Consider the following 20,111-nt stretch of genomic DNA (forward strand, 5'->3'; position numbering starts at 1 on the left):
ACGTGGGGTCCTGTGAACTTTTGACCATCAACCACCAAAATCGAATCAGTTCATCTTTGAGTCCATTTGAATGTTTGAAGTAAATTTGAAGAAATTCCCTAAAACTGATCTTAAGATATCATGTTCAAGAAAAATAGAAACATTTGTTAGGCCACTGTGACCTTAACCTTTGGCTGCCAAAATCTAATCACATAATCATCAAGTCCAAGTGAATGTTTGAGCCAAATATGAAAGGATTCTCTCATGGTGTTCTGGAGATATCGGCTTCACAAGGCCAAAACTTGGTTTGAGAGGTCACTGTGACCTTAACCTTTCACCTTTGACCACCGAAATGTAATCAGTTCATCTTTGTGTCCAAGTGAATATTTGTACTAAATTTGAAGAAATGTTGTCGTTCTTGTAGCTATTGGGTTCACAAGACTGGGATGGACGAGCGGACAGACGGACAACCCGAAAAAAACATAATGATGATTGTCTTGGAGTTGATTGTAGTTCTGTGCTGCTACTTCCTTGTGCTGCTGTGTCAATTTTGAATTTCCTCTCATAAAGGTACATCTTATTTTATCTTATCTTATTTTATCTTATTAGAAAATGGGCCTGGGGAGTTGTCTAGTCTGAATGACATTCTGATGTCATTGCTGTAGATTCTGGTGGTGTGGATCAGTCAGTGGATGTCTCACTCACTCCTAGCATACAGCTTGATGTCATCCATGTAGAGGAGGTGGCTGATCTTTGCTCCACTTCGAAATCGGGAATCAGTAGCCACTCTTTGTGATGATCTGGCTCAGGGAGTTCAGGCCTATGCAGAACAGCAGTGGGGACCGAGCATCTCCTTGGTATATGCCGCAATTGATGATAACTTGTGCAATGGGCTTTGAATTGGCCTCTATAGTTGTTTTCCACAGCCCCATTGAGTTCTTGATGACGGCTCTTAATGTCCTGTTGATGTTGTATAGTTCCAAGCATTCCAGTTTCCATGTGTGAGGCATCGAGTTGTAGGCTTTCTTGTAGTCAATCCAGGCAGAGCACAAATTGGTTGGTCTGATTTTGCAGTCTTGAGCGACTGCTTTGTCAGCCAGTAGCTGGTGCTTGGCTCCCCTGGTGTTGCTACCAATTTCTTTCTGGGCCCCTCCCAAGCCATGTGCCTACTCACTTTAGCTGCTGTGATGCCTGACAGGAGCTTCCAGGTTATTGGCCCATAGTTGTAGTTATACATAACCACAGTGTCAACCTGGTGTTACTGGTGTCCAACAGATGACACTTTACTTTCGTGTGAATGAATGTAAATATATTACAATGATAATTATTTCTAGTGGCCAGATACGTTATTGTTAATAATTGATGTAGGCTGTATAACAGTGAAGCAGTACAGTTCAACAGTAGTAATAAAGTCCATCCCCAACAATGATCATCCAGAGATGAGTGAACTTGTGCTGCACTCCACATCTGTAAACACGCGCACGCGCACACGCACACACACACAGCGGTCAGTGTGGTTTTAGGGATGACTCGTCAGTAACAACAGACAACAATCTACCGCCTTATTGACTTTGGCCTGTGAAAACAGACGTGGATCGTGGGGTTACATTTTAAACCCTCCCCCGCTATATTGCCAGAGTTGGTTGAGTCCGGGGTTTCAGCAGAACCAAGATGGCGGAGGGAGCAGCGGCGCGCTGAAGTTGACTTTTAACTCTAAACATTTAGACTTGAAGTGCTCCCGTCCTCTGTTCGGACAGATGCCCGCCGAGAAGTAACACCAGTGAGCCTGAAATCACTGGCAGAGCCCTCATGTTGTGACACTGTCCCGAAGCTCAAGCTTCTCCTCAGAGAGTAGCTGTGGTAGCCCCAGCAGCTAGCTGTAGCGCTATCCCAGTGGTTAGTGGACTGACGGCTGTACTGGGAATCCTCATCATACGGATGTGCCAGCACCACAGGGCTAATAGAGCAGGAGAGAGGGCTGAGGCCGCAGGTATGTTCACAGGTACATGTACGAACTCGAGCTACACAATGAGCCTCTGCCAGCTGCTGTTAGCTATGCTAATATTAGCGACAGTCTACTGAGAATGTTGCTCCACAGCTAGCGTTAGCAAACTAACTGCAGCACATTGCTGGTTGTGTAGAAACTTAAGTTTTCCCCATTTAGTTTAGGCTGCTGTGAAGTTTCCTTCTTCTTGTAATGACACCTTGGTGTGATAATTGTGTTTACTGTGTGCAGCCGTGCCGCCTGTATTCACCAGTGGAATTATCGGCGTATCGACCAGTGGTATTGTTACCCTGAGGTTATGTTTTGGTATCACAGAATGGGAGCCGTGTCGATGAGAGGCTGTGGGTTGTGGCCACTGGCTGGAGTCACGGCTTCGTGTCTGTTCACAGCTGATCTTAACCCCAAAGCGTTTTCTAAATCTTATCTGCTGTAGCTGAAAGAAATCTCACCTAGTTAAGGTTTTTATCAGAAATGCCTGAACGCATTCACCCATATATTTATTGTGTAAAGTCACAAAAGGGTAATCATCAAAGCTGTTTTCAGAAATGACCTTGATTCCTCTCTCTCTCTCTCTCTCTCTCTCTCTCTCTCTCTCTCTCTCTCTCTCTCTCTCTCATGCAAGCACGCACACTAATGAACATGTCGACTAGACAGCATGTGAGGCTCCGTTCTCACCTGGTGTTAACTACATTGAAGGATCATCGACTCAGTGTTTAACATGCATCTATTTATTTGTGGCTGCAATATTAACACTGATCATCACATTGATTTTTCTCATGATTCTCTATTCCTATGTATATATATCTCTGTGACTCTCTAACTCCCTTTAGACATGTACTGAACTCTGGAGATCCTCTGCAGTTTCTCTTGAGGAGGTGTATATGTGAACGCAAATGTCTGAGTGAGAGCCCCTAGTTCACTGCGGGTGGGGGGGGTTGATGACCCTTCTAACATGCAACAGACACAAAATGAAAATATCAAAAAGAAGAAATATCTCTGTACACACATGTGGTCATAAATGCAGACAGTGTGGTGCAAGCAAAATGATTTGATCTCTGCAGGGGAATTAATATGTTATGTCCTGCCTCTGCCGTCTGCACCCCCCCTTACCTGAATCCTGCGGAGGATTTGTTGCTGGTGTGAAAACTTCTGATCAGAGAACCTCCCGCTGCATTGTGCAAGTGTGAAAGGCAAACTGTGGAGAAAGTTTGGACCCAATGCTCCAGAGATCCTTCACAGGGCATGTCTAAAAACTGTTCCAAAAGAGGTCAAAGTTTTCAATTGAGCAGAATCCGTGAGTGGTGCTCTACAGTGATGGAAGTGCCAAACCAGGGGATAGTGGTCTTGTTCAGCCAGACTCGATGTTGCAGAGGCAACCATCTATTTAGTTTGCTAAATCACAGCTTCTTTCTGTTCTTTTCCTTTCTCAGATGTTACCAGCAATGTTGAGCTGAAGGTGCAGTGACAGTACAGTGAAAGCCCAAACAGGTGAGTCTGCATATTAATCTCTTTCATTGACTTTAGACATAATTAACTCCACTCAGAAATCTGAAATGTTTACTTTTAACCACAACATGGAGGAAATAATTGGTAAGTAAAATTAGTGTCCTGGTGTAGTGTTAAAGTCAGATCATACATTTGATTGTGTTAAATATTTTAGTCCCTTTTTTATTAGTGGGTGATATTAGCTTTCATTATATACACACAAGAAACCCAGCTGAGGCTTCTTATCCCCTATCCAAATCAGAGAAACCAAGTTTCTTATATACTTAAAAAATTGCACAGCTGCAGAAAGCTGACTGTCACTTGGCTAGTGTGTATGTATGCTGATTATTGAAGACAAGGACAGTTTTCAGTTTATTAATTAAAGAGGTAATAGACATATTTGTCAATTTAACCTGAGTCTGTGTTAAATCAACACAGTATGTATGGTGTAGGTTTGGCGTAGACTTATACTGTAGCCAGACGTGCATCTCTGTAGACATGTAACTTAGGCCGTGCCGATGGCAACATTTTGATTGGTCCAGTTGGTAGCATGCTTTGTCCATGTCTCTCAGTGGCCAGACAAGCGGACAATTACCCTTCCCTCCTCCAGTGTCTCACTTTTTCTGTGTTGCAGAAATATCAGTGAAACCATTGCAATGTGGATAAAGTAGCGGTGTTGTTTGAGATAATGGGGACAATATTTTGTTAAATTAATTATTTTTTTAATGAAATATGCTTGAGTCCTCCAGTAGTGGCTGCAGTTTTGGTTCAGACCTGGCCCTTTGCTACATGTCCTCTATCTCCCCCTTTCATACTTAACTCTGTTCTGTGGGAAGGTGGGCTGCCAATGCATGTACTAGATAACAAGAAAAGTGTCTGTTTCTCTTACATTTTACACTTTCATTTATTTATGTCTACGGTTAAAGAATCGTGACAGTCTGAAAATGTCTAAATGCCCACAGAATGTTGGAGTGACAGACAAAGGCACACTTGTATTGTTTCTTAAAAAGCCTTTAACACCAGTGATACCAGCCCACCTGCCTACCTGAACACAGTGTCTAATAAGCTAATGCAACAAAGGTGTTACTAGACTCATTCTCCTCCATTTGTCTTGTGAAGCTGCACCTTCAGGCTCTACTGAAACTTTGACTACAGGCAGAGATAAGCTATGCGGTGTGACTGTGGTGCTTCTTTAACCTGTCAACCCTCAGATCTCTGTTTTCATTATTACATCAAACAGTGTATGTGTATGCTAATGAAGAGTTTACCATGATAATTGATTTAACAATGAATGGTCCCTATAGGATCTACCCATTTTGCTCCCCTTGGTATCCACTATAACTAATGTCCAGGTTTCCATAAAAATATATGGATATTCAAGACCTCTGAACTGCCTGCTCTGTGCTGGTTCCCAGTGTTTATGCTGCTGAATGGTCTTTGGGGATCCCAACGGAGTATTCAGCTCGACTCAGCAATCCATTAAACAGCAACTGCTCATTATGACCACAGTCTCCCCACACTGCTCTTTCAGCTTTCCACAATAAATGTATTATCTGTTCCTCCCCCTCATCTACCTCACCTTCAACCCATCTGACTGTTTCTGTATGGAATTTCATTATGCAGCACTAGTAATCCTCAGACAGGGAGTGGCTGGGTGTATATTAAAATGTTCTACTTGGTACTCTTGGTATTGTTTGTCAGAGAATCTTCTCATGCACAGAGCATGTGCATATTGAAAAAAACAGTCTATTACAGCCCTGCAAAAATAAGTGAAAAATCAGTTTTTGGGAAAGTTAGATTGTTGACTGGTCATTTTGAGGCTGTAGACTGTCATGACGTTTTTCCAAAGCAGTTTGTCTATTATAATACTTGACAGACAGTGGCTGAGTTAGTAGGGGAGTAATAATTCTCCAATCCATGGTTAAGTCCATATACCTTGGTTTTTTTTTCTCCACGCAGCTGACTGAATGTGAATTTGCCGGGAAGGGAGGGGGCATAATTTGATTCACGTGTTATAGTGATAACTGTCAAATGAAACACGAGTTTTGTTACATAAGTAAAGTAATGACCGCTCAGCAGGCTGCACCTGCAGTGGTGGCAGCAGTTCTGTTATCCTTCATTGTGAAATTCAATTTTATTTGCTTTCACTCAGACATTTGAGTTCACACATACACCGCATTTAAACACACAGCATGAGACGCACACAGCCAGGACTAGAGTTGTGGAAATTTCTAGATTCTTAGATGCATCGCGATGCAGACGTGGACGACTCTGCATAGATGCAATGACCGAACATAATCGATTCCTGTTTTCCGATACGTTCATTGTTTTAGCGATGTCCTACCATTGAATAATTATAACACTGCTGCTTCAGGACAGACGTACTTGTTTATACAGTTTGTTTTGCTCAAACTGTATAAACAAGTATATCTTTAACAAGTGTATGATCTACAACAAAATGTCGTCCAGTACCTAAATCAATTAGTTCCCTTCCAAAGGCAGAAGCCTGACTTTTTTTGTTTTGTTTGTTTGTCTTTTGTTTTTGTGGAATATTCCTTTGACTGAACAGGTCAGAAGTGTACAGAAGCTATAAGAAATGTATGTCGATGGAAAACTTATTTTTTCCCTCTTGTCTCTCTGTATCCCCTTCACCTTGCCCCTCTCCACTCCTCTCTCTTCCTCTAGGAGTTTCTCTGGGATGTTCAGGCAAGGTGGCATAAGGGGGTTCCACCCCGATGCACAGACCACCAGCACAGACACATCCTCTGCTGAGACACTACACAAGCTACAAACTACTCTACAGAGAGATATGCCCACATGTAGAGTCATCTGCTCAACTGTTTGAAACGGGGGACTGACCCAGGAACAAAAACCTCAGGCTAAACTTGGGCCAGATATTTCAGACAGAGATCACCTGTGTTGGTGTTCACTATTGAACCAATTCAATTTCTCCCTCTTGGATCGCCCAATATTTGTCATTCCATCCATCATATAATCATCTGTCCCTCCCTTCTTCCTTTAAGTCATCCGTGATTGTTTTAGTCCTGCAGAGCTTGAAGTGTAGAGAAGGTAATGGATTATGCTGGCCATGGTGACCTAGTGTAAATGGCTATTCCCCAGCACAGCTTGGTGCCAGTATCTACAGCTCGATCTTCCTCCTCCACTCCCCCTTCCTCTCATCCCTACTCCACCTCTCTGCCCTCTTTGCCTGTTCTCCGCTGCTGCTTGCTGCCCTGTTCTGCCTCCTCTTTCCAACATCATGGTAGGTGCAGGCTTGGGTGTGTGGAAATTAATGCGAGGAGTCCGCCAGCTGGAGCTTCACCGCCTTATCCTGGCACTAATCATCTTCTGCTTGCTGTCCATGGCCTTCCTAGCTTACTACGTCTCAAACAGCCCCAAAATCAAGGAGGCTCCCCCTTTACCCTTTAGTGATTGTGGTGGAGAAGGAGGGATGTCACCAGGAACTAGTACTGGGGCTGATGAAGGAGGGCCAGGTGTGCAGAGGGCACCACTTTTCATTCCCGTGCGTCAGAGCCGACTGCGACAAGTGAAAGCAGTGGACAATTCCAGGACAGAGCCTGTTGTTCTGGTGTTTGTAGAGAGCATCTACTCTCAGCTTGGCCAGGAGATTGTAGCCATATTAGAGTCCAGCCGCTTCCACTACCGGACAGAGATTGCTCCTGGTAAAGGTGACATGCCCACATTGACAGAGCATAACCGTGGACGTTACACACTTATCATCTATGAAAATGTGTTGAAATATGTCAATCTGGATGCATGGAACCGTGACTTACTGGACAAGTACTGTGCTGAGTATGGAGTAGGTGTCATTGGCTTCTTCAAAGCTAATGAAAACTCTCTTCTCAGTGCACAGCTTAAAGGGTTTCCCCTCTTTCTACACTCACATCTTGGACTCAGGGACTACCGCATCAATCCCAGTGCTCCTCTACTCTACATTACCAAGCCAAACCAAATGGAGCAGGGCTCTTTACCAGGAGATGACTGGACCATTTTCCAGTCCAACCACTCTACTTATGAACCAGTACTTCTGGCCAGCACCAAGTCCTCTGAGGCACTGGCACATTTTGGACCTAGCCACCTGCGGGCCCTCCATGCGACAGTGGTCCAGGACTTGGGGCTACATGATGGCATTCAAAGGGTTCTCTTCGGGAACAATCTCAACTATTGGCTCCACAAGCTCGTGTTTGTAGATGCCATCGCCTACCTGACAGGGAAGAGACTGTGTTTGTCCTTGGACCGCCACATCTTGGTGGATGTGGATGATATCTTTGTTGGCAAGGAGGGAACCCGTATGAAGGTGTCAGATGTGGAGGTAGGTGAGCCTTGTCAACACACACAAGGCTAAATAATATTTAGATAGAATAGATGAAAATTATATTTAATGGCTTCTCACACTGCATAGTGGTTGGTTGTGAGATATTAACTAACACACATTCATAAAAAGAACGTTATAGTTAAGTAGTTCAAACGTTTTTTTTACGAGTAAGTAGAGAGTGTAATCTATTTCTTGTTGGAGCTCCTCATATTTACAAGTTCCACTAATTTTTTTATAACAATATCATTTATTAAGCCTTTTTAGATAACTAAGCAAATACCTCATGTTGTCTTTGTGTTCCTTTCACAGGCGTTACTCAACACTCAAAACAAACTGAGAGCATTGGTCCCTAATTTCACTTTCAACTTGGGATTTTCTGGAAAGTTTTATCACACAGGTATGCAATATCTGATGTTACTGTATAAACAAAGCTTTCTGTTTGAAACATCATCTTATAATACCACTGTGTATCTTTGTATCTGTAAAGAGTGTAAAACATTTATTTTAAAGCAAGTTCTTCAAATCAAGACAGCTCTAACATGACAATTTATATCGAATCACCCACTCCTCCAATCCCTCCTCTCTCCCTATTCCTTCGCCATTCACCTACATCCTTGTATTGTACACTGTCACGAAAACCAAAAGCTGCTGGGAGAAATGTGCTCATTTGGTCTGGCCAAAAGCAAGAGGCTGACAGGAAATAGCGTGGGTAGGGTTGTAGACATAACCTGTAGAAGCTTGCTAGCTAGAAGCTCTTGGGATTGTTGGCTTCTGGAAAAGCTTAAGCAAACCTGCAATGCTGCCTTGAATGTTTATGAAGAAGCAGTTGAAGGGGTATTAGGAGTTTGAAAGTTAAGAAACAGGAGGAAGAATGCCTGGCTGTATCGTAAGCAGTGAAAGAAGGTTAAATGTACTGGGCCACTGAGCTTAAGTACGAGGAGAAGGCCGGGACTGCCACAAATCTACAACTAAAAGAAAAAATATAGGCACCCCTGCAGAATCGGGTGTAATTTCTATAGACGTGATTTTTTTTCAACATTAGAAAGCGGACGCTGTTAAAATGTTTAAATTAAACTTATTCGAGAACAAAAACCTCTAGAAGAATATGTTGACACTGCATTGTTTCATGTATAGTTGGAGCTGAACTGCAATGATTAATGGATACTGGTGCCCTGGGCTGTTATTATGGTAGTACCAGGTTTTTTTAACATTCGTGTGAGCGGTTGTCTTTGTGTGTCTCTGTATATGTATCTGCATGTAATTGTAAAGTATATGTATTTGAGAGTGCATGTGTTTATTTATAGTGTGTGTGTGTGTGTGTGTGTGTGTGTGTGTGTGTGTGTGTGTGTGTGTGTGTGTGTGTGTGTGTGTGTGTGTGTGTGTGTGTGTGTGTGTGTGTGTGTGTGTGTGTGTGTGTGTGTGTGTGTGTGTGAGATCTTACTTACAGTAGGTTCAAACAGGGATTAGAGTGAGAGACATCTCTTTAAAATCTTGGCTTATCTCTTAAAAATCCCTATAGCCTGTTTTATATAGTGTGAGAAAGGAGACAAATCAATCAATACAGCAACGACCGTACACTGAAGAGGAGTGGGTTATAATGGGGGTAAATGGGATTTAAAAGTTAAATACAATACGGACATATTAATTAGAAGTTGTGGAAAACTGCACGAGAAGTTATGAAAAAACGGTTTGAAATGGGGAAGCAAAATTGAAAGGATGCGTGTGTGTGTGTGTGTGTGTGTGTAGGGGGGTAATTAATAGATTCCTGCATTTTTACACAACTTAATTTTCGTGTTTGTCTGGGTGTCACACAAATGAAAGTCAATGTAATGTGCTCCGGAGTGATCTAAATATTATTGTGTGTGGAGTTGGCTCATAGCATTAACAGGACTTTTGGCTAATACAGAATTATTCACTATTACCTCATATTTACTCCTTCAATAAAACCTTTCTTTAATAAAACATTTTAACAGCGGAACTGACAACATACATGTATCAAAGCTTTGGTATGATTGTTACTAAGAGTGATTTTAATTTGTCAGCTCCGGGTATCTGCCAGCCCTAGCAGCAGTGCTGTTTTCCCTCCTCAAAATCCATCCCACAATATGTGGAGTCACTGGAATAATTTCAATGTAACTCAACATGAGACCTGAGGTTGCTTTGGAGGTAAAAATGGGGTGAATGTAACTGATAATAGAAGTTACAGTCGGTTCTATACTGACACTGACAGACCCTGTTCGGACATGTTATTAACATCAGTCCTTAATGGTCCGTGCACAAAGGGACCCCTCTAAGTGCAAGTGTGAATGCATCAAGGACACATTTAAGATTTTACCCATTAAAAAAATACAATAATTATCAGTCGGTTAGTTAGATATAGTGTCAATAAGGGAGCCTTTCACTTGATTATGTTTAAACTGTGTGTTTGCATGTGCATTCAGGTACTGATGAGGAGGATCGGGGAGATGACATGTTGCTGCAGCACAGGATGGACTTCTGGTGGTTTCCTCACATGTGGAGCCACATGCAGCCTCACCTCTTTCACAATGTCAGTGTCTTGGCTGAGCAGATGAGGCTCAATAAGATCTTCGCTCAGGTTAGCTGCACTGATACACAAACATGGCCACTGTCACAGTGTGAAGGAGAGAGAGAATTGAATTGTTCTTGCTGCATTATTAAGTTAATTAGCTTGTAGCCGGAGGATTTGTGTGTGTGGTTGATAGAAATGGTTGAAGGCTTGTCTATCTGCAATGCTATGTACTGGAGTGACAGTTATGTCAGTTTCAAAGTGTATTTAGGTCTTTTCCATTTCTTCATATACTCCCAGGTCATAGACGACACTGTTAAAAAGATTTGGACATGTTCAATATTTATACAAGGAGTACCTCTCTACTCTTTTCCTCCTGGCAATGTGTTATGTTTTATCTTCTTGCCTGTTCCTCTTTCTACCCTCTCATTGTTCCACATTCTGTTCTCACTCCTCACCTCCCTCTGCAGGAGCATGGTATCCCAACAGATATGGGCTATGCCGTGGCTCCACACCATTCTGGGGTTTACCCAGTTCACAGTCAGCTCTACGAGGCTTGGAAGTCTGTGTGGGGCATTAAGGTGACGAGTACAGAGGAATACCCCCATCTAAGGCCAGCTCGATACCGCCGTGGCTTTATCCATAATGGAATCAAGGTCAGTTTGCTGTCCTTGTTCAATACTTGCATTTCAGTAATGTTCCCACGGGTTAACTTTTCTCAAAGGCATTATTAACACATGTAATATGATAAATGAAAACAGAAATTAATTCATTCTGGACATTCTCTAGTGGGGCTGTATTTAGGGGTTTTCCTGGCCGAAAATTAGGCGGTGGTGGTACTTAGCCGTCAGCATGGGGCTGGGGCACGGACCCAGGGACCCCGGACAGATCCACTGCCCGGGCCAGAGTGCGCAGAGCCCGGCTACAGCCCAAGTAGACATCCACGGAGCCATGCACAGCTCCACTAAGTCCGGCTAACTATTGACTCATGCCTCACTGCTGCCTAAGCCTTGATTTTAGAATGTAGCTAAAATGTGCAGAGTTATTAAAAATGTCAAGAAGACGGAGACTGATGAGCATGTACACACACTTAAAAATATATGCCAAAAACTGATGGAAAACTGACGGCTCATTTTGTGTGTTTTAGGTATTGCCCAGGCAGACCTGTGGTCTGTTCACCCATACGATTTTCTATAATGAATATCCAGGTGGTTCGAAGGAGCTGGACAAGAGCATCAGAGGAGGGGAACTCTTCCTCACTGTCCTCCTGAACCCTGTAAGAACACCACTCCCTATTCATACACATTAAAAATCACCTGCTATCAACATGCTGAACTGATCTGTTTGCAGGTGGTTTACAGTTCGATATCCACTGGTTTGATTTTAATTGTCACTTTGTAAGACCCCCAATTGGAAAAATCAAAAATATAAATTAAATTTTGTAAATGCAACACCCATTATGAAATTTGACACACCAGTCCAGCTTTGTGTGCTCTGGACCACAAATGTTCACAATGTTGGACATTCTGCGATCTTTGAAATGAATTAAACCAAATATTCAGTAATCATCATTAGATCAAGCTTATTAGAAATTATATAAAGCTTGTTGATATTTAATTAAGATTATGTGGCTTGGCAGGAAAATGGCAACAACATAAATCATAATTCCTGTTAGATATTTTCAGGCAGTTTTTTATTAAAGTCCCATTCCAGCAGCTTGTTGCTCAAAATATGTCTTATAATGTAACGGTTTGTAGAGATTAGAGTAATACAGAGAAAAATATTTGTACCGTTATTTATATCGGTTGAGTCTGACACTATAGTGTGAGGAGTATTGCGAATTTTAGTGATGAATCAAGAGGCAAACTGATGTTTAAGCTGCAATGCTAGCAGTCGGCTGGCCTTGTTGCCATTCTCGTAGTATTGTCCTTCTTAAAAGAAACTCTGCTTTGTTTGTTGAGATAAGATCAAATTCAGTTGGGAGCTGAAGCCTCTCTGTCAGAAGAGTGGGATTAGGAGAAGAGGAGTGTTGTCTGTCAATTTGCAAAATAGCCTCTACCAGCTCCTTCTGTCTTTTTTTTCCAGTTTATGAACCCTGGCATTCTAAAAAATTCTCACCTCGTATTACTGCTTTAAAAGTTTCCCACAGAAGGGACGGAGAGATTGAATCTGATTTGTTGTTTTGTATGAATTGAGAAATCTTCTGAGAAATATAATCTAACAGAAGTGGGGCGTGATTTGCAATAACTGTTGCTGAGTATTCGCATGACTTCACTGAAGTTAGACTTTGTCTAAAAAGAAATAAGCGATGCAGAAAATGTGTGTGGTCAACATGGTAAAAGAATGAAAACTTGTATGTTGATGGGTGACTAAACCGCTATATACGTTCACGCCACCATACGTTCTAGCCATATTAGATGGGGTTGTATTTTGGGGATTTGTTTTTCAAGAATGGGGCTAACCATAAAATTAGGACAGTCCCAGTTGGGGCATAGACACAAGCAAAACTTACAGGGGGTTGGAAAAATCAGCCCATAACTATAATATAACAGCCAATTGGGACCTATATTATTTGCTCTGGTGAGAACTGTAGCCGTTTGTGCAGCAAAAACGCAGTGCCCCTTGATCGGCTATTGAAGCTTGAATGAATAACCTGTCCAACCATGGCCTTCACAGTCTGGTGTGGTCACAAAGACGCAGGTGTGCTTCCTGAAGAAATGCTATTTCTGTCTTTATCTTCTGAAGGGGTGAGAATACTCTTAATCTTTTGATAGGCCCACCAAGCCCTCTCACACTCCAGCTTGTGAATCTAATGGTCCCTATCCTATCATAACACTTTGTTTTAATTGTTATTATTTAATTGTTTTAAGTTGAAACTTACTTTGTAAGAACATTGTGTCCTCTCATTCCAGATAAGTATCTTCATGACCCACCTGTCTAATTATGGCAATGACCGACTGGGTCTCTACACCTTTGAGTCTTTAGTGAAGTTTGTCCAGTGTTGGACTAACCTCAAGCTGCAGACACTGCCCCCCGTCCAGCTCGCTGAAAAATACTTTCAGATCTTTCCTGAGGAGAGAGATCCACTCTGGCAGGTTGGTATACCGATTTACTGATCATATTTTTCAGACAGTTGCATATGTACAGTTGTTATGCGTGCGACAACTGTGGCCAGAGGCATTATGTTTTCAGGTTGTCTATTCAACCCTCACACTGATCGATCGCAATATTTTAGGATTACATTGTGAGAATTTCTTCCAAATTGTCACAAACTTTCACTTGGACTCAAAGATGAGCTTCTCTGCGCAGACGTGTTCACAACAGCAGCAAATCCTCAGCAGGATTTAGGTGAGGGATGGTGCAGCAATCAGAGGCAGGACATAATGTATTAATTACAAGATCACATGTTTTCATCTACCACACATCGACACTGGATGCCCTTATCACCACAAATTTTCTTGACATCTTCGTCTATGTCTTCAATGTGTGGCACACTTTCTTTTTTCTTTTTATTTCATTTTTACGTCTGCCCATTATTTGAGGAAATTTGATATTAAAGTTAGACTTCAATGTGTACTCAGTTATTTGCCCACTGCCGGTTTATAGAAAGCTCTTTAAGTGTTGACAATTTTGATCTCCTATTTTTAGAACCCTTGTCATGACAAGAGACACAAAGATATCTGGTCTAAAGAGAAGACCTGTGACCGACTCCCCAAGTTCCTCGTCATTGGACCACAAAAAACAGGTACCACTCTCTCTCTTTCTCAGTTTTCCTCTTAATCTTTGTCTGTACATGTCTCTCTCCAGTATACATTTGTTCTCTTTATTTAAAGGCACTACAGCGCTTCATTCATTCCTGAGCCTCCACCCAGCTATCACTAGTTCCTTCCCCAGCCCCACCACCTTCGAGGAAATCCAGTTCTTCAGTGGAGCAAATTATGACAACGGGATTGACTGGTAAAGACAACACAAACAAATTCTGTGCACTGCTTTCAGGAAGGCCTCAACATTCAGTCCCTCTAGAAGTGTGAAGTGCAGGGGTGTTAGGTGTGTAGGGACTCAACACCAGAAATATTGTTGCATGTGACTGACAGGACAAAGATAACCACTAAAGACTGAATGATTTAAAAAAACAACCCCAATCATAAAGCTGAAGGGAGGATTCAGGACTTTAGTTCAGAATCTGTGTCAACTTGTATTTCACAGCCTGAGCTGAGCTATTGCTGCTGCCCAAGGTCTTTACCACATGCTGACTTTACATACAGTATGCATCCATATACTTGTGCCTGGTTTTACCAGTTCGGAGATGTCATCTCTTTCATCAATGAGTATTCTCTATTTCACAAATTGCTATGATTATAATGGGAGCATAACACATAAAATAAAATAGTTCAGGGATGTGAAGACTTTTTAGAAATGAGCTTAAATACTCACTTTTTCATTTCCCTTCTTCTCAGGTACATGGACTTCTTCCCATTCCCTTCTAATGTCAGCACAGATTTCATGTTTGAGAAGAGTGCTAATTACTTCGACACAGAGGTGGCTCCTAAGAGAGCTGCTGCCCTGCTACCCAGAGCCAAAATTCTGTCAGTGCTCATCAACCCATCAGACAGGGCTTATTCCTGGTATCAGGTGAGAAACTATCACTATCGCAAAACTGTGCACACATACAGGACACACTGTGTCACACTGTGTGAGTTCCTGGTGGCAGTTAAAACCCTCTTAACTATCAAGATTGTGTATGTCCTTGTGTTTTAATGACCACAGCACCAGAGGGCCCACCAGGACCCTGCAGCCCTCAACAACACTTTCCATTTAGTGGTGACAGCAGGCCCCTCAGCCCCTAAGGATCTGCTGGCCCTTCAGAGACGCTGCCTTAGCCCCGGGGCCTATGCTACTCACCTGGAGCGCTGGCTGCAACACTATCAGCCCAACCAGGTAACACACACCACGGCTTCTAATACACAATTCAGCTGCTTGAAAATATAGATATTTGGTTTTAGAAATAGTTGGCTGCATCGCGAAGGGATTTTGATCTGTCTAATTGACCTCATTGAAACTTGTGCAATAATATAGGATGGCAACCGAGATGAAAAGTGGACTTTTACCTAGGAGGCAAAACAGCAGGTGGTCAAACCTCCTCTGAGATCTATACACGTGTCAGTAGGGATGTGATATTTGTAATTATACTGTCAGTAGTACGGAAACTGCTATTATTGTGTGGATTCTTCTCTCTCATCCAGCTTTCAACCCAAAATATTTTCACTTTCACCTCCTTCACTGTGTTGCATTCTGTGTGAGTGTAAATTCTGCCTCTCCGACACAGAGAGAAGCAGCACAACTTTCTAAATGTCGGTGACATTCTTATGTAAATAAACATGCATGCAAACACAATGCGCAATCTATCGAGGTCAGCAAAATTATCGATTTCATATTTATATATCATACAATAAGTTGATATAATAATTATTGCGACAGGCCTACTCGGTGCTTGTTGTTATGATCGTTGTTATGAGAAAAAAAAAGTCAGCTCAGCAGTGATGGTCACAATTCTGCAGCGGCGGACCGCTGAATGCATGTAGGGGAAACAATGCAGAGATCACGTGATATACTGGCTTTTCTGATGAACCAGATGGGTTATATTGTTTTAGATTCATTACCTCTGGTAGACACCATTCAACACAGTAATGCTGCTTTCACACTAAAGGTCTTTGTACTAGAACTAGCTCATGTTTGTTATTGTGTCATAAAGTACAGGGACCTGCAGAATGTGCATCAGTTCAATGAGTCAGAGGAACCTATAATGGAATCACTTCCTGTTCCTCTGTTGCCACAGAGAAGAGGCTGACTGAAATGATCAGTCTCGATTCATGGATGACTGTGTTTGTCTGTTTGTGTTTTAGGTGCACATCGTGGATGGGGCCCTGCTGCGGTCCAACCCAGCACTAGTGATGGAGGGAATCCAGAGATTCCTTGGTGTCACTCCCATCTTCAACTACACCCAGGCTCTAATGTTTGTATCACACACATGCACTTATGTAGAGAATGTTTTAACAGCATAACAGAGAAAGCAACCCAGCTATTTTTCCCTGTACCGTGTGCAAGAAGTGTTGTCCTGTAACATACTTTGTGTCTGCAGGTATGATGACAGCAAAGGTTTCTGGTGTCAGCGGGTGGAAGGAGGTCGAGCCAAATGTCTGGGGAAGAGTAAAGGCAGGAAATACCCAGAGATGAGTTCTGAGGTGCGTCTACACTTCACACTCTCATCACAGTGCCTCACTCTCTCTTTACAGGTGGCGTTTGCCATCTGCTCTATCAGTAATAATAAAATCATAGTTGCCAATTAAATAGCTGAGATATAGGAATACAGTGACTTCAATGGTGTCAGCAAAACATTAATTATGAGTAGAGTTTTTCATAGAATAGTTTATCGTATAAAATGGCGTTCAAATACACTTTAAATGGGGGCACTGTATGTCTACTAGTCTGCTGCAGATGATAGTCCTCTACAAATGCACTATTTCTTTGTGTTAACAATTTGTTAAGTTAAAATTATATCATCCAGCTCTTTTTTAACAAAAGTCTTTGTTTTGAATGAAACAACAGTATACATCTGTAAGGCCTTTTTAAATGTTTACATCCTCAATCGGGAACTGCTGGATTTGGAGCTGAAGTTCCTTTAAAAGCTCAGCTGAGTAATTAGAAGATTACTTTACCTTTTGTTCTCCTCGTCTGACCTTTATGTCTACGTGTGTGTGTGTGTGTGTGTGTGTGTGTGTGTGTGTGTGTGTGTATGTGCACAGTCGCGTACCTTTTTGGCAGATTACTATCGTGAGCACAACATGGAGCTGCTTCGTCTGCTGAATCGACTGGGCCAACCGCTGCCGTCCTGGCTCCGCCAAGAACTCCAGAGCACCAGCTGGAGCTGAGGCCACAAGCTTGCAGACAGACACATCGTACAGAAACCGGGACTAGAGTCTGTGGATGAGCCAACATTTGGCTCTGGATTAGACTGGACTACCTAATCTGGAATCTACAGCCGCACACACTAAAAGAGCTGCAGGGTTTTAGCTGATGTTTCTGATGCTCCTGTGTGCACCATGAAAGTGTTGGTCCCTGTTGGAGAAGGATCCCATTGGACTCCCACCCCCCAACTCCTGATTTGTTGCCAACCTTGTGCGAGCACTAGGCAGCTGTCAACCTCATGTGTGTGGGACGAGAAAGGGTGAGGGCTGACATTGCACACATCAGTTTTCTGTTGATCCAGAGGACTGGGTGGCCAGAAGGTTTGAGGCATAATGAACAGATCAGATCGCCTTAATGTGAGGAGAGAAACTCACAGAGTGAGACCATGCAAATGTGGAGTGTATGAGAGGACGCAGGACTAACATGAACAAACACACAGACACGCGCACGTCTCCACGAGAATGATTGTGAAGCAGTTCATTTTCAATATCAATTGTATACGTTTGGTTTGGGGGAAAGGTGGGAAACAGACAGTCCGTATCCTGGTACAGACTTCTCTGACACACCTAACTTAGGCAGGGTGCTGTGTCCTTCTATCCTCACCGTTTCAGTGTGAGACATTTTAAAATGGATTTAGTTACTATGATGACAGGGCAATGTAAATACCAATTTTTGATTCGGTACATAACTGATGCCCAGATTTGGTCCAGGCTGTGCCCTCACTATCATGCTGTGACTGTCAGAGAGCAGCTTCTACACTCTACTTCACCATAGCAACGTCTGCATCCATTCTCCAGGTTTAATTTAAGATTGCTTACGTTCTTGCTTTTAATCTAAATACCCTCCATGTTTTAATAAAAGGAGTAAAGTACACCACATACTGTGCTGAGTATTGGTTGTTGTAGAACTTTTAAATAACTGGTCAGTTACTTGAGTTGTCAGTGTGATTATGGTTGAAGTTTTCATGCTTCAGGGACCAGAGAGTGAAAGTTCAGGTTTGACCTCAGCTCTTTATTATTTAGTGAGAGGTATAGACCTTTTTTTACAGTAGCCATTTTGACTTGATGGAGCAAATAAACCCAATGTTATTCATCATAATAATGAAGACTGTTTTAGATAGATAGTCTTATTTAATGTGATTAGTAACATCGACCACTTCATGTCAAAATGGCTGCTGTGAAAAAGATGTTTTAGTCAGCAGTGCTCTGTTCTGTAATTTCATGGCTCTGACTGGAGACTTCTCCCTTGCAATGGATGCTGATGCTCATGGGGACTGCAATGTTATGAGTCATTACACACACCAAGCTAAGGGGACAAGATTAATCAGACACAAAGATTAAGTATTTACAACTGTCAGCTCACAACTGTGGATGGATTTTCCCGGGGGCTTTTTAGTGATGAGGACCATTATTAATAAATAGAAATGATCCATTTCATGGAAATTAAACTTTTAGAGACTAAGGTTAACCTAAAGTGCTATTCTGGTTGTCTATTAAAGTTGGGGGACTCACAAGAGGCAAACTGATTTTAAATTGGTCAAAATTGAAGCAGCAAAGGCAGTTAACGCAAAAAGCTCAAAAACACTATGTACTACATTGCCCATAATGTATCTTGTTACTGGACATTTTACTAGACTTAAGTAGACTCTTAAATAATGTGTCCAGGTAAAATGTTCTGTATATAGTCTTCAAGCTGAGATGACTTTGTTATTACACCATGACGGTTATTTTCTTAGACTTGACAAAGTTACTGCATAATTTAACTAACACAGGACTAACCACAATCAGTGCAGTTGCTTGTACATGTCAAATCATGGATGACATGCATGGACAATGATGTCCTAATAAACAGTTGGGGCGGTTGACATTGATTGTATCATGATGTGATCATGAGGCACAGCCCAGGACCAGAGCTCTAAAACCTAATGTGGGTTGTTTGTGAGTGGGAAAGAAGCCCCTCAGTCAGGAAGAGCTACACCGTGAGATATCATCTAATAAACCAAAACAATTCTAAACACACGTCATCCCACGCTCTCACAGCCCATCCATCCGAGGACAGGATGTCACAAATCTCACAGGACAAGAGAACATGCATCAGAGCTGGAATAGAGACTAATCAGAAGCTGCTGTCATGTTGTTTCCTGTTTGTTTTATATGAATGTCAAAAATACCAACACAGTATCATCTCTAATAAACACTGAGAGGTTGGAAATGATGGCTGCAGCAGTTTTTTATCCTCATATATGTGAATGTAGAAATATTCTGCCTCTGCTGTCTCATCTATACCACACACATGGTGTTTTGAAGAAAATCTTCACATCTCCTATTTGACACGATGTGTCATCACACAGTCCATTGTGGAGACTGCACACTAACAATTGAACACCACTCAGTATCAACATATCTGACATTGTTCATATAAGGGAATCTCTACCGACTGTGTGGTGGTGGTGGTGTGTGAATGCATGTTTTAGTGTTCCAGTCTCCAAGTGTGGGTACTGGCAAAGACCCAGTGAACGGGATAAGCTGCTACAGAAAATGTGGTTTCACAGTTCAAGTGCATGGGAACGATTAAAGCTGAGGTCAGTTCACTGATGATTAAAAGAGGAGGCATAATTGTGTGCTCTGTATGTTGGGCTCAAGAATATGGTAACATTCTCACTAGTTGCTCATACATCTATTAAATGAAATCATGTTTTCATCTGCAGGTTTAAACTGCTGCTGTTACTTTCCCTCCTAAAGTGTAAGACTGGTCAGATCAAATGACAACTAAATGGCTCCACCTTGTGGACAGCCTCCTAAATTGTCACTGTG

General features: G+C 42.2%; 1 protein-coding gene across 2 annotated transcripts; it reads left to right on the forward strand.

Moving 5' to 3' along the window:
* Positions 1-1,610: 1,610 nt before the first annotated feature.
* ndst2a (N-deacetylase/N-sulfotransferase (heparan glucosaminyl) 2a) lies at positions 1,611-19,509 on the forward strand. Of its 2 annotated transcripts, none has more exons than XM_035172616.2 (15): positions 1,611-1,981; positions 3,415-3,472; positions 6,155-7,802; positions 8,115-8,202; positions 10,247-10,401; positions 10,803-10,988; positions 11,480-11,608; positions 13,245-13,427; positions 13,981-14,077; positions 14,166-14,289; positions 14,790-14,964; positions 15,100-15,270; positions 16,236-16,345; positions 16,472-16,574; positions 17,136-19,509. In XM_035172616.2, the coding sequence occupies exons 3-15, from the start codon at positions 6,729-6,731 to the stop codon at positions 17,259-17,261; spliced, it is 2,721 nt and encodes a 906-aa protein (XP_035028507.1). In that variant the 5' UTR covers positions 1,611-1,981; positions 3,415-3,472; positions 6,155-6,728; the 3' UTR covers positions 17,262-19,509. The 2 variants fall into 2 exon arrangements, with proteins under 2 accessions (XP_035028507.1, XP_035028506.1); XM_035172615.2 differs by having other exon boundaries at positions 1,611-1,969.
* Positions 19,510-20,111: the final 602 nt, after the last annotated feature.

The sequence above is a fragment of the Hippoglossus stenolepis genome, chromosome 12 (assembly GCF_022539355.2).
Source record: "Hippoglossus stenolepis isolate QCI-W04-F060 chromosome 12, HSTE1.2, whole genome shotgun sequence".
NCBI lineage: Eukaryota > Metazoa > Chordata > Actinopteri > Pleuronectiformes > Pleuronectidae > Hippoglossus > Hippoglossus stenolepis.